The sequence below is a fragment of the Pseudophryne corroboree genome, chromosome 5, assembly GCF_028390025.1.
Source record: "Pseudophryne corroboree isolate aPseCor3 chromosome 5, aPseCor3.hap2, whole genome shotgun sequence".
In the NCBI taxonomy this organism is placed as follows: Eukaryota; Metazoa; Chordata; class Amphibia; order Anura; family Myobatrachidae; genus Pseudophryne; species Pseudophryne corroboree.
The window spans coordinates 148,610,352-148,623,051 of record NC_086448.1 but is presented as its reverse complement, the minus strand read 5'-3'; the positions used below and the strand labels follow the sequence as shown (position 1 = coordinate 148,623,051).

General features: G+C 47.0%; 1 protein-coding gene across 1 annotated transcript in view; it reads right to left on the bottom strand.

The window, feature by feature from the left end:
• The window catches only part of VILL (villin like), a 219,245-nt gene that overhangs the window by 43,223 nt on the left and 163,322 nt on the right, over positions 1-12,700 (bottom strand). The window contains exons 11-13 of the mRNA XM_063921788.1: positions 11,373-11,473; positions 5,166-5,303; positions 1,577-1,735 (exon numbers count right to left, since the gene is read on the bottom strand). Of these exons, the coding sequence (XP_063777858.1) occupies positions 1,577-1,735; positions 5,166-5,303; positions 11,373-11,473 (398 nt within the window). The remainder of the gene's footprint in view (positions 1-1,576; positions 1,736-5,165; positions 5,304-11,372; positions 11,474-12,700) is intronic.

The following is a 12,700-nucleotide window of genomic DNA, read 5'->3' as shown; positions in this document are numbered from 1 at the left end:
ACTGCTGGGGGGCATATCATGTGTATCTGGCACTGCTGGGGGGGCATATCATGTGTCTCTGGCACTATACTGGAGACATTGGGGGTAATTCTGAGTTGATCGCAGCAGGAACTTTTTTAGCTGTTGGGTAAAACCATGTGCACTGCAGGGGAGGCAGATATAACATGTGCAGAGAGAGTTAGATTTGGGTGTGGTGTGTTCAATCTGCAATCTAAATTGCAGTGTAAAAATAAAGCAGCCAGTATTTACCCTGCACAGAAACAAAATAACCCACCCAAATCTAACTCTCTCTGCACATGTTATATTGGCCTCCTCTGCAGTGCACATGGTTTTGCCCAACTACTTACAAAATTCCTGCTGCGATCAACTCAGAATTACCCCCATTATGTGTAAGGATTACAGTTGATTAGAATCTATTTCAGTTGATTTTATCGATTCATAAATTTGAATCCCAAATCGAACTTTAGAAAATTTCCCCCCAGACGTGTACAGTAACTCAGATTAAGTTAGGATGATACTGTATTTTGGGATTAGGCAATAAGTAACTGGAAAATTCATGTCAGCCCTTGAACTAAGGGCCTAATTCAGACCTGATCACAGCAGCAAATTTGTTCTCTAATGGACAAAACCATGGCCCTCATTCCGAGTTGTTCGCTCGCTAGCTGCTTTTAGCAGCATTGCACACGCTAAGCCGCCGCCCTCTGGGAGTGTATCTTAGCTTAGCAGAATTGCGAACGAAAGATTCGCAAAATAGCAAATAGAAATTTCTTAGCAGTTTCTGAGTAGCTCGAGACTTACTCTGCCACTGCGATCAGTTCAGTCAGTTTCGTTCCTGGTTTGACGTCACAAACACACCCAGCGTTCGCCCAGGCACTCCCCCGTTTCTCCAGACACTCCCGCGTTTTTCCCAGAAACGCCAGCGTTTTTTCACACACACCCATAAAACGGCCAGTTTCCGCCCAGAAACACCCACTTCCTGTCAATCACACTCCGATCACCAGAACGAAGAAAAATCCTCGTAATGCCGTGAGTAAAATACCAAACTTTTGAGTAAAATAACTAAGCGCATGCGCAGTAAGCGACTAATCGCAATATAGCGAAATTCGGCAACGAGCGAACAACTCGGAATGAGGGCCCATGTGCACTGCATGTGGGGCAGATATAACGTGCAGAGAGAGTTAGATTTGGGTGGGTTATATTGTTTCTGTGCAGGGTAAATACTGGCTGCTTTATTTTTACACTGCAATTTAGATTTCAGTTTGAACACACCCCACCCAAACCTAACTCTCTCTGCACATGTTACATCTGCTCCACCTGCGCTGCACATGGTTTTGCCCATTAGAGAAAAAATTTGGTCTGAATTAGGCCCTAAATCTTAGTGGGGACAACACTTGGTATAATACTGTATGTGATATATATTTCTAGGGAATTTACTCATTTTTAGAGACCAGGCGGTTTTGTTTAGTTTAACCGTTTCACACCCAAATATCATGCATGTCCAGGGGTTAGGATGTCGCATAGTAATACAGGAATTTGGAGATTATATTCATTACAAAATTTTAAGAAAAAATATTACCTCATATATAATAAGTTTTCCTTTAAAGATAGCCTGGAAATGTTTTGGCTCCTTTCCCATAGTCACCCGTATTTGGACTGGTTGGTCCTGATACTTGCGGTCCAGTTCTACTGCATGAAAGGCACACGCCGTGATCTCATCTACAGTGGCGTGGCGACCCTAAAACAGGGACACATAATTGAATGATTACACAGGCCTGGAATTCAGAGAATATAATAAGGGCTCCACAATTTTAAGTAGAAACCCTAGTAGCTGACTTTCTGGCTGCCCGTACCGGAAATTTGCCAACTCTACTGGTTGTCCAAGAACCTAAGCACACTCATACTATTTGTATATGGTCATCAGATGTGCATATTTTACAGAAATATCATTGTTACAAATTAAAGATTTCTAGCCCCGAAAGACATATGGCAGTTCAACATACAATACAACAGGAAAAGAAAACCAGGGGGTATATTTACTAATATTCGTGTTTGTGCCGATTTTTAGGGAGTTTGATCTTGAATTTTATCGGCCGTATTTTACTGCAACTTTTTGAATCCATCTACGGTAATTTACTAAGCTGCAGAGCTTTCTATTTTCGTATTTTCCGATCTCGATGTGATTCGCATTGTCGGGCAGTGTTTTACGGGAGTGATGAGTAAAACATTTGCGGACATAACACAATGAAGTCCGGCAGGATCAGTGAGATCCGTGCAGGGCTTCATTGTGTACATTATGATAAGTGTGTAAATAGTTAAAAATGTAAAAAAAAAATTGCGTGGGGTCCGTATTTTGGTGTTTGTCCCTGAATGTTCAATTGTGGTTGTATTTTTTTGCTAATCGTAAGAAAAAGCAGCAAAAAATTAGACCTGCTTTTTCCTGGCGTGTTTTGATAGTCACGCACGGATCAGTGAGATCCGTGCATGCTTATCTGTGGGAAAGGGTCTGTTTAGGTTAAAAATGTAAAAAAAAATTGCGTGGGGTCCCCCCTCCTAAGCTCTTTGAGCCGGTCCTGGTTGTCAAAATACAGGGGGGAAAAATGACTGGGGTCCCCCCATATTTATACAACCAGCACCGGGCTCTGCGCCTGGTCCTAGTTCAAAAAATACGGGGAACAAAAGATGTAGGCGTCCCCCGTATTTTTTGAACCAGCACCAGGCTCACTAGCCAGAGAGATAATGCCACAGCCGAGGGACACTTTATATTGGTCCCTGCGGCCGAGGTATTACCCCCCAACTAGTCACCCCTGGCCGGGGTTCCCTGGAGGAGTGGGGACCCCTTAAATCAAGGCCCCCCCCCCTCCAGCCACCCAAGGGCCGGGGTGAAGCCCGAGGCTGTCCCCCCATCCCTGGGTGGTGGATGGGGGGCTGATAGCCTTTGTGTAAAAACAAGAATATTGTTTTTTGTTGAAGAACTACAAATCCCAGCAAGCCCCCCTTGCAAGCTGGTACTTGGAGAACCACAAGTATCAGCATGCAGGGAAATAACGGGCCCGCTGGTACCTGTAGTTCCACAACAACAACAAAATACCCCCCAAAAAACTCAACACACACACGTGACTTTATTTTACATACATGAACACTTACACACTCACATACTTACCTATTGTCCCACGGAGCCCCTCGGTCCCCTTGCCCAGTAGAATCCACGGGGTACCTGTCAAATAAAAATTATACTTACAACCAATCCTGTTTAGATCTGTCCTCTTCTTCTCCGACGTAATCCACGGAGTTGACTAAAAAAACAAACCGAAAACCCGATCCACTAACTTAAAGGGGTTCCATGTCTACACATGGAACCCCTTTCCCCCAATGCCGGGACCCCCAGTTACTTCTGTCACTGAAGGTCCCGTTAGCCAATCAGGGAGTGCCACGTCATGGCGCTCTCTTGATTGGCTGTGCGCTCCTAGCCTGTCAATCAGCAGGAGCACACTGGCTAGAATGGAGGAGAGCGCTCCTCCATTCTACTCAATGATGGGAACTTTGCGGTCTGCAGTTAACCGCAAAGTTAATTGGGGTCACCTTCAGTACCGGCATTCGGGGAAAGGGGTTCCATGTGTAAACATGGAACCCCTTTAAGTGCGTGGATCGGGTTTTCGGTTTGTTTTCTTAGTCAAGTCCGTGGATTACGTCGGAGAAGAAGGGTACAGATCTACACAGGATTGGTTGGAAGTATAATTTTTATTTGACAGGTACCCCATGGATTCTCAACAGACAGGTAATTTTTAGTGTGTTGGGGGAAATTTAGGGGTGAGGATTTGAACGCCTCCCCCTTTCTGTCTGTTGTTTGTCTGTGACCCTTCCCCCTTTCTAGCACCTGATATATAATTATCTCCAGGAATGACCGAGCAACTGCCATTGTTTGACCCCATGGATTCTACTGGACAAAGGGACCGAGGGGCTCCATGGGACAATAGGTAAGTATGTGAGTGTGTAAGTGTGCATGTATGTAAAATAAAGCTTTACTGTCACGGTGTGTGTGTTGAGTTTTTTTGGTAGTATTTTTTTGTTGTAGAACTACAGGAACCAGCAGGCCTGTTATTTCCCCACATGCTGGTACTTGTGGTACTCCAAGTACCAGCTTGCGGGGGAGGCTTGCTGGGACTTATAGTTCCTCAACAACAAAAAAACAATATTCTTATTTTTACACACAGGCTATCAGCCCCCCATCCACCACCCAGGGATGGGTGGACAGCCTCGGGCTTCACCCCTGGCCCTTAGGTGGCTGGAGGGGGGGACCCCTTGATTTAAGGGGTCCCCACTCCTCCAGGGAACCCCAGCCAGGGGTGACTAGTTGGGGGGGTAATACCACGGCCGCAGGGACCAATATAAAGTGTCCCCTGGCTGTGGCATTATCTCTCTGGCTAGTGGAGCCTGGTGCTGGTTCAAAAAATACGGGGGACCCCTACATCTTTTGTTCCCCGTATTTTTTGAACCAGGACCGGACGAAGAGCCCGGTGCTGGTTGTATAAATATGGGGGGGATCCCAGTAATTTTTTCCCCTGTATTTTGACAACCAGGACCGGCTCAAAGAGCCCGAGGATGGTTATGCTTAGGAGTGGGGACCCCACGCAATTTTTTTTTACATTTTTAACCTAAACAGACCCTTTCCCACAGATAAGCATGCACAGATCTCACAGATCCATGCATGACTATCAAAACACGGCAGGAAAAAGCAGGTCTATTTTTTTGCTGCTTTTTTTTTTTTTTAACGATTAGCAAAAAAATACAACCGCAATTGAACATTCAGGGACAAACACCAAAATTCGAATGAATAGTAAATTCCCGTGTTGTATGAACAAACAGCCGAGTTTGACCGATGGTCTATTCATTCGTATTTCTGCCCTCTGCCGTGAAAACCATTACGAATAGCCCCAACACTGCCGATATTTGTGCTTCGTAAATTCCTGAGATGACACTTTGAAAAACAAAACAAAATCGACCAAAATCGGAACCTTAGAAAATATACCCCCAAGACTCATAAAGAATACACGTATAGGGGAGATCAAAACATTAAACGAGTTAGAATAATATCTCCAGAAGGCAATCAGCCCAAGGGTATCGCAACTGGATCACTTTCACTTTCCCAATGAGGATTTGCCACTTACCAACCACATGTAAAGCAGGTAATTCGGTTTCCCTGACTTTATGTATGTATACAGCACCAAATAGCAATCGCCTCCATAGAATCTTCCATAGGTTTTTGGATCAACCTCTTTTAGATCAGGGTTTTCAATTCTCCAAATCTGTACAGAAAAGAAACATAAAAAAATAAGATTTTACTCACCGGTAAATCTATTTCTCGTAGTCCGTAGTGGATGCTGGGACTCCGTAAGGACCATGGGGATTAGCGGCTCCGCAGGAGACTGGGCACAACTAAAGAAAGCTTTAGGACTACCTGGTGTGCACTGGCTCCTCCCACTAAGACCCTCCTCCAGACCTCAGTTAGGATACTGTGCCCGGAAGAGCTGACACAAATAGGAAGGATTTTGAATCCCGGGTAAGACTCATACCAGCCACACCAATCACACCGTATAACTCGTGATACTATACCCAGTTAACAGTATGAAATATAACTGAGCCTCTCAACAGATGGCTCAACAATAACCCTTTAGTTAGGCAATAACTATAAACAAGTATTGCAGACAATCCGCACTTGGGATGGGCGCCCAGCATCCACTACAGACTACGAGAAATAGATTTACCGGTGAGTAAAATCTTATTTTCTCTGACGTCCTAACTGGATGCTGGGACTCCGTAAGGACCATGGGGATTATACCAAAGCTCCCAAACGGGCGGGAGAGTGCGGATGACTCTGCAGCACCGAATGAGCAAACTCTAGGTCCTCCTCAGCCAGGGTATCAAACTTGTAGACTGTTGCAAAAATGTTTGAACCCGACCAAGTAACAGCTCGGCAAAGTTGTAAAGCCGAGACCCCTCGGGCAGCCGCCCAAGAAGAGCCCACTTTCCTCGTGGAATGGGCTTTTACAGATTTAGGGTGTGGCAGTCCAGCCGCAGCATGTGCAAGTTGAATCGTGCTACAGATCCAGCGAGCAATAGTCTGCTTAGAAGCAGGAGCACCCAGCTTGTTGGGTGCATACAGGATAAATAGCGAGTCCGTTTTCCTGACTCCAGCCGTCCTGGAAACATATACTTTTCAGGGCCCTGTCTACGTCCAGTAACTTGGAATCCTCCAAGTCCCAAGTAGCCGCAGGCACCACAATAGGTTGGTTCACATGAAAAACTGATACCACCTTAGGAAGGAATTGGGAACAAGTCCTCAATTCCGCCTTATCCATATAAAATACAGATAAGGGCTTTTGTATGACAAAGCCGCCAATTCTGATACACGCCTGGCCGATGCCACGGCCCACAGCATGACCACTTTCCACGTGAGGTATTGTAGCTCCACGGATTTAAGTGGCTCAACCCAATGCGACTTCAGGAAATCCAACACCACGTTGTGATCCCACGGTGCCACTTGAGGCACAAACGGGGGCTGACTACGCAGCACTCCCTTAACAAAAGTCTGAACTTCAGGCAGTGAAGCCAGTTCTATTTTGGAAGAAAATCGATAGAGCCGAAATCTGGACCTTCATGGAACCCAATTTTAGGCCCATAGTCACCTCTGACTGTAGGAAGTGCAGAAATCGACCTAGCTGAAATTTCTCCTTTGGGGCCTTCCTGGCCTCACAGCACGCAACATATTTCCACCATATGCGGTGATAATGGTTTGCGTTCACTTCTTTCCTAGCTTTAAATAGCGTAGGGATAACTTCCTCCGGAATGCCCTTTTCCTTCAGGATCCGGCGTTCAACCGCAATGCCGTCAAACGCAGCCGCGGTACATCTTGGAACAGACAGGCCCCCTGCTGCAGCAGGTCCTGTCTGAGCGGCAGAGGCCATGGGTCCTCTGAGATCATTTCTTGGAGTTCTGGTTACCAAGCTCTTCTTGGCCAACCCGGAACAAGGAGTATAGTTCTTACTCCTCTCCTTCTTATTATTCTCATTACCCTGGGTAAGAGAGGCAGAGAAGGAAACACATACACCGACTGGTACCCCCACGGTGTTACCAGAGCGTCCACAGCTATCGCCTGAGGGTCCCTTGACCTGGCGCAATATCTTTGTAGCTTTTTGTTGAGGCGGGACGCCATCATGTCCACCTGTGGCCTTTCCCAACGGTGTACAATCATTTGGAAAACTTCTGGATGAAGTCCCCACTCTCCCGGGTGGAGGTCGTGTCTTCTGAGAAAGTCTGCTTCTCAGTTGTCCACTCCGGGAATTAACACTGCTGACAGTGCTAACACATGATTTTCCGCCCATCGGAGAATCCTTGTGGCTTCTGCCATCGCCATCCTGCTTCTTGTGCCGCCCTGTCGGTTTACATGAGCGACCGCCGTGATGTTGTCTGACTGGATCAGCACCGGCCGGTGTTGAAGCAGGGGTCTAGCCTGACTTAGGGCATTGTAAATGGCCCTTAGTTCCAGAATATTTATGTGTAGGGAAGTCTCCTGACTTTTCCATAGCCTTGGAAGTTTCTTCCCTGTGTGACTGCCCCCCAGCCTCGAAGGCTGGCATCCGTGGTCACCAGGACCCAGTCCTGTATGCCGAATCTGCGGCCCCCTAGAAGATGAGCACTCTGCAGCCACCACAACCGCGACACCCTGGCCCTTGTAGACAGGGTTATCCGCCGATGCATCTGAAGATGCGACCCGGACCACTTGTCCAACAGATCCCACTGGAAAATCCTTGCATGGGACCTGGCGAATGGAATTTCTTCGTAAGAAGCTACCATCCTTCCCAGGGCTCGCGTGCATTGATGCACCGACACCTGTATACATATTAGGAGGTCTCTGTCTAGAGACGACAACTCCTTGGACTTCTCCTCCGGGAGAAACCCTTTTTATCCTGTTCTGTGTCCAGAACCATACCCAGGAACAGTAGACGCGTCATAGGAACCAGCTGCGACTTTGGAATATTCAGAATCCAGCCGTGTTGTTGTAGCACTTCCCGAGATAGTGCTACTCCGCCGAACAACTGCTCCCTGGACCTCGCCTTTATAAGGAGATCGTCCAAGTACGGGATAATTATTTCGGCCATTACCTTGGTAAATACCTCGGTGCCGGGGACAGACCAACGGCAACGTCTGGAATTGGTAATGACAATCCTGTACCACAATTTTGAGGTACTCCTGGTGAAGAGGGTAAATAGGGACATGCAGGTAAGCATCCTTGATGTCCAGTGATACCATGAAATTCTCCAGGCTTGCAATAATCGCCCTGAGCGATTCCATTTTGAACTTGAACCTTCGTATATAAGTGTTCAAGGCTTTCAATTTTAGAATGGGTCTCACCGAACCGTCTGGTTTCGGTACCACAACATTTTGGAATAGTAGTAACCCCGGCCTTGTTGAAGGAGGGGTACCTTGATTTCACCTGCTGGAAGTACAGCTTGTGAATTGCCGCCAGTACTACCCTTCTCCGAGGGCAGCAGGCAAGGCTGATGTGAGGTAACGGCGAGGGGGAGTCGCCTCGAACTCCAGCCCGTATCCCTGTGATACTGTTTGCAGAACCTAGGGATCCACCTGTGGGCAAGCCCACTGGTCCCTGAAGTTCCCGAGACGCGCCCCTACCGCACCTGTCTCCACCTGTGGAGCCCCAACGTCATGCGGTGGACTCAGAGGAAGCGGGGGAAGATTTTTGATCCTGGGAACTGGCTGCTGGTGCAGCTTTTTCCTTCTTCCCTTGTCTCAGTGCAGAAAAGGAAGCGCCTTTGACCCGCTTGCTTTTCTGAAGCCGAAAGGACTGTACCTGAAAATACAGTGCTTTCTTAGGCTGTGAGGAAACCTGAGGTAAAAAATTTTCTTCCCAGCTGTTGCTGTGGATACGAGGTCCCAGAGACCATCCCCAAACAATTCCTCACCCTTATAAGGCAGAATCACCATGTGCCTTTTATAGGCAGCATCACCTGTCCACTGCCGGGTTTCTAATACCTTCCTGGCAGAATGGACATTGCATTAATTCTGGATGCCAGCCGGCAAATATCCCTCTGTGCATCCTTTATATCTAAGACGACGTCTTTTATATGCTCTATGTTAGCAAACTATTATGTCTTAGAGTATTAATATTATCTGACTGGGTATCAGACCACGCTGCAGCAGCACTATTTATGCTGAGGCAATTGCAGCTCTCAGTATATAACCTGAGTGTGTATATACAGACTTCAGGATAGCCTCCTGCTTTTTATCAGCAGGCTCCTTCAAGGTGGCCGTATCCTAAGACGGCAGTGCCACCTTTTTTGACAAACGTGTGAGCGCCTTATCCACCCTAAGGGATATCTCCCAACGTGACCTATCCTCTGGCGGGAAAGGGTACGCCATCAGTAACTTTTTAGAAATTACCAGTTTCTTATCGGGGGAACCCACGCTACTTTACACACTTCATTCATTCATCTGATGGGGGAACAAAACACTGGCTGCTTTTTCTCCCCAAAAATAAAACCCCTTTTATGTGGTACTTGGGTTCATGTCAGAAATGCGTAACACATTTTTCATTGCCGAGATCATGTAACGGATGTTCCTAGTGGATTGTGTATATGTCTCAACCTCGTCGACACTGGAGTCAGACTCCGTGTCGACATCTGTGTCTGCCATCTGAGGTAACGGGCGCTTTTTTGAGCCCCTGATGGCCTTTGAGACGCCTGGGCAGGCGCGGGCTGAGAAGCCGGCTGTCCCACAGCTGCTTTACGTCATCCAGCCTTCTATGTAAGGAGTTGACATTGTCGGTTAATACCTTCCACCTATCCATCCACTCTGGTGTCGGCCCCACAGGGGGCGACATCCCATTTATCGGCCTCTGCTCCACCTCCACGTAACCTTCCTCATCCCACATGTCGACACAGCCGTACCGACACACAGCACACACCCAGGGAATGCTCTGACTGAGGACAGGACCCCACAAAGTCCTTTGGGGAGACAGAGAGAGAGTATGCCAGCACACACCAGAGCGCTATATAATGCAGGGATTAACACTATAACTGAGTGATTTTTCCCCCAATAGCTGCTTGTATAAACAATATTGCGCCTAAATTTAGTGCCCCCCCCTCTCTTTTTAACCCTTTGAGCCTGAAAACTACAGGGGAGAGCCTGGGGAGCTGTCTTCCAGCTGCACTGTGAAGAGAAAATGGCGCCAGTGTGCTGAGGGAGATAGCTCCGCCCCTTTTTCGCGGACTTTTCTCCCGCTTTTTAATGAATTCTGGCAGGGGTATTTATCACATATATAGCCTCTGGGGCTATATATTGTGATATATTTGCCAGCCAAGGTGTTTTTATTGCTGCTCAGGGCGCCCCCCCCCCCAGCGCCCTGCACCCTCAGTGACCGGAGTGTGAAGTGTGTATGAGGAGCAATGGCGCACAGCTGCAGTGCTGTGCGCTACCTTGGTGAAGACTGATGTCTTCTGCCGCCGATTTTCCGGACTCTTCTTGCTTCTGGCTCTGTAAGGGGGCCGGCGGCGCGGCTCCGGGACCGAACATCAATGGCTGGTTCCATGCGGTCGATCCCTCTGGAGCTAATGGTGTCCAGTAGCCTAAGAAGCCCAAGCTACCACCAGTTAGGTAGGTTCGCTTCTTCTCCCCTTAGTCCCTCGCTGCAGTGAGTCTGTTGCCAGCAGATCTCACTGTAAAATAAAAAACCTAAAATATACTTTCTTTCTAGGAGCTCAGGAGAGCCCCTAGTGTGCATCCAGCTCAGCCGGGCACAAGAATCTAACTGAGGTCTGGAGGAGGGTCTTAGTGGGAGGAGCCAGTGCACACCAGGTAGTCCTAAAGCTTTCTTTAGTTGTGCCCAGTCTCCTGCGGAGCCGCTAATCCCCATGGTCCTTACGGAGTCCCAGCATCCACTTAGGACGTCAGAGAAAAGATACATATTAAAGCAGTTACATTTGCTGCAATCTGATCTACATGAAAATTACTTAAAAGATCTACTGTATATGGCTATAATAAATCATACTTAAAGTATTATTGCAAGTACTTAGATTGTAAATTCATTTAAGCAGGGCTATTTTTGCCTTCTGTTTCTTTTTTTATTGTCTCATGATCCCCTGAATGTACAGTGCTGTGTAATATCTCAGCACTCTATACATGAAGTATAATGATAATTCACATTTTAATGTATTTTATTAACATTATCATTGCAAATTAATTGAAGAAACACATTTAGGATCAAAAACAATATATATTCATCTCTTGTAAATGTATTAACCAGAAACTTTAACAAAGTATGTTTATGAAAAAAAGATAGGTAAGATCTATAAACTCACCTCCACTTTCCCAGAGGCATCATCCACCATCCTCTGTTCTGCCGCTAAGTCTGGTCTGGCATATAGCTGGTTAATGTCAAATTTTACTTGATCCACTTTTGCTGGAAGAAATGTAAATTCAGTTAAAGTACAGCTATCATTTAATGAACCTGGAAACCTCTAAAACCTATGAAATGTCCACACTACTTTTGCTATCCCAAATGTAATCTTAAAATACTAAACTTTTGGCTGCCCTTTGGGTAGGAGCAGCCAAGTGGGCGGTGCAAGGCTTGGTGCCAGGTTCACATCATTGTGGCCCCGCCCCCACTGCACAATGTAGCCATTTCCTGGCATTGTAAAGCAGGACTACGGTCATCAAGCTGTATCCTTTGTCCACTTCCAATTCCAATTCCAGTAACCTTGCCTACTCTTTCCAGGGCCCAAAAGAGTCGTGCAAGATTTGTGAGTTTCCTTGATGTTCCGGAAGAGTATGCAAGTATAACAGGGACTGATACAGAATTGGGAGGAAAACAAAAAATAAGATTTTACTTACAGATAAATCTATTTCTCGTAGTCCGTAGTGGATGCTGGGGACTCCGTCAGGACCATGGGGATTAGCGGCTCCGCAGGAGACAGGGCACAAAAATAAAGCTTTAGGATCAGGTGGTGTGCACTGGCTCCTCCCCCTATGACCCTCCTCCAAGCCTCAGTTAGGATACTGTGCCCGGACGAGCGTACACAATAAGGAAGGATTTTGAATCCCGGGTAAGACTCATACCAGCCACACCAATCACACCGTACAACTTGTGATCTGAACCCAGTTAACAGTATGACAAACGTAGGAGCCTCTGAACAGACGGCTCACAACAATAACAACCCGATTTTTTTGTAACAATAACTATGTACAAGTATTGCAGACAATCCGCACTTGGGATGGGCGCCCAGCATCCACTACGGACTACGAGAAATAGATTTATCGGTAAGTAAAATCTTATTTTCTCTGACGTCCTAGTGGATGCTGGGGACTCCGTCAGGACCATGGGGATTATACCAAAGCTCCCAAACGGGCGGGAGAGTGCGGATGACTCTGCAGCACCGAATGAGAGAACTCCAGGTCCTCTTTAGCCAGGGTATCAAATTTGTAGAATTTTACAAACGTGTTCTCCCCCGACCACGTAACTGCTCGGCAGAGTTGTAATGCCGAGACCCCTCGGGCAGCCGCCCAGGATGAGCCCACCTTCCTTGTAGAATGGGCCTTGACAGATTTAGGCTGTGGCAGGCCTGCCACAGAATGTGCAAGTTGAATTGTGCTACAAATCCAACGAGCAATCGTCTGCTTAGAAGCAGGA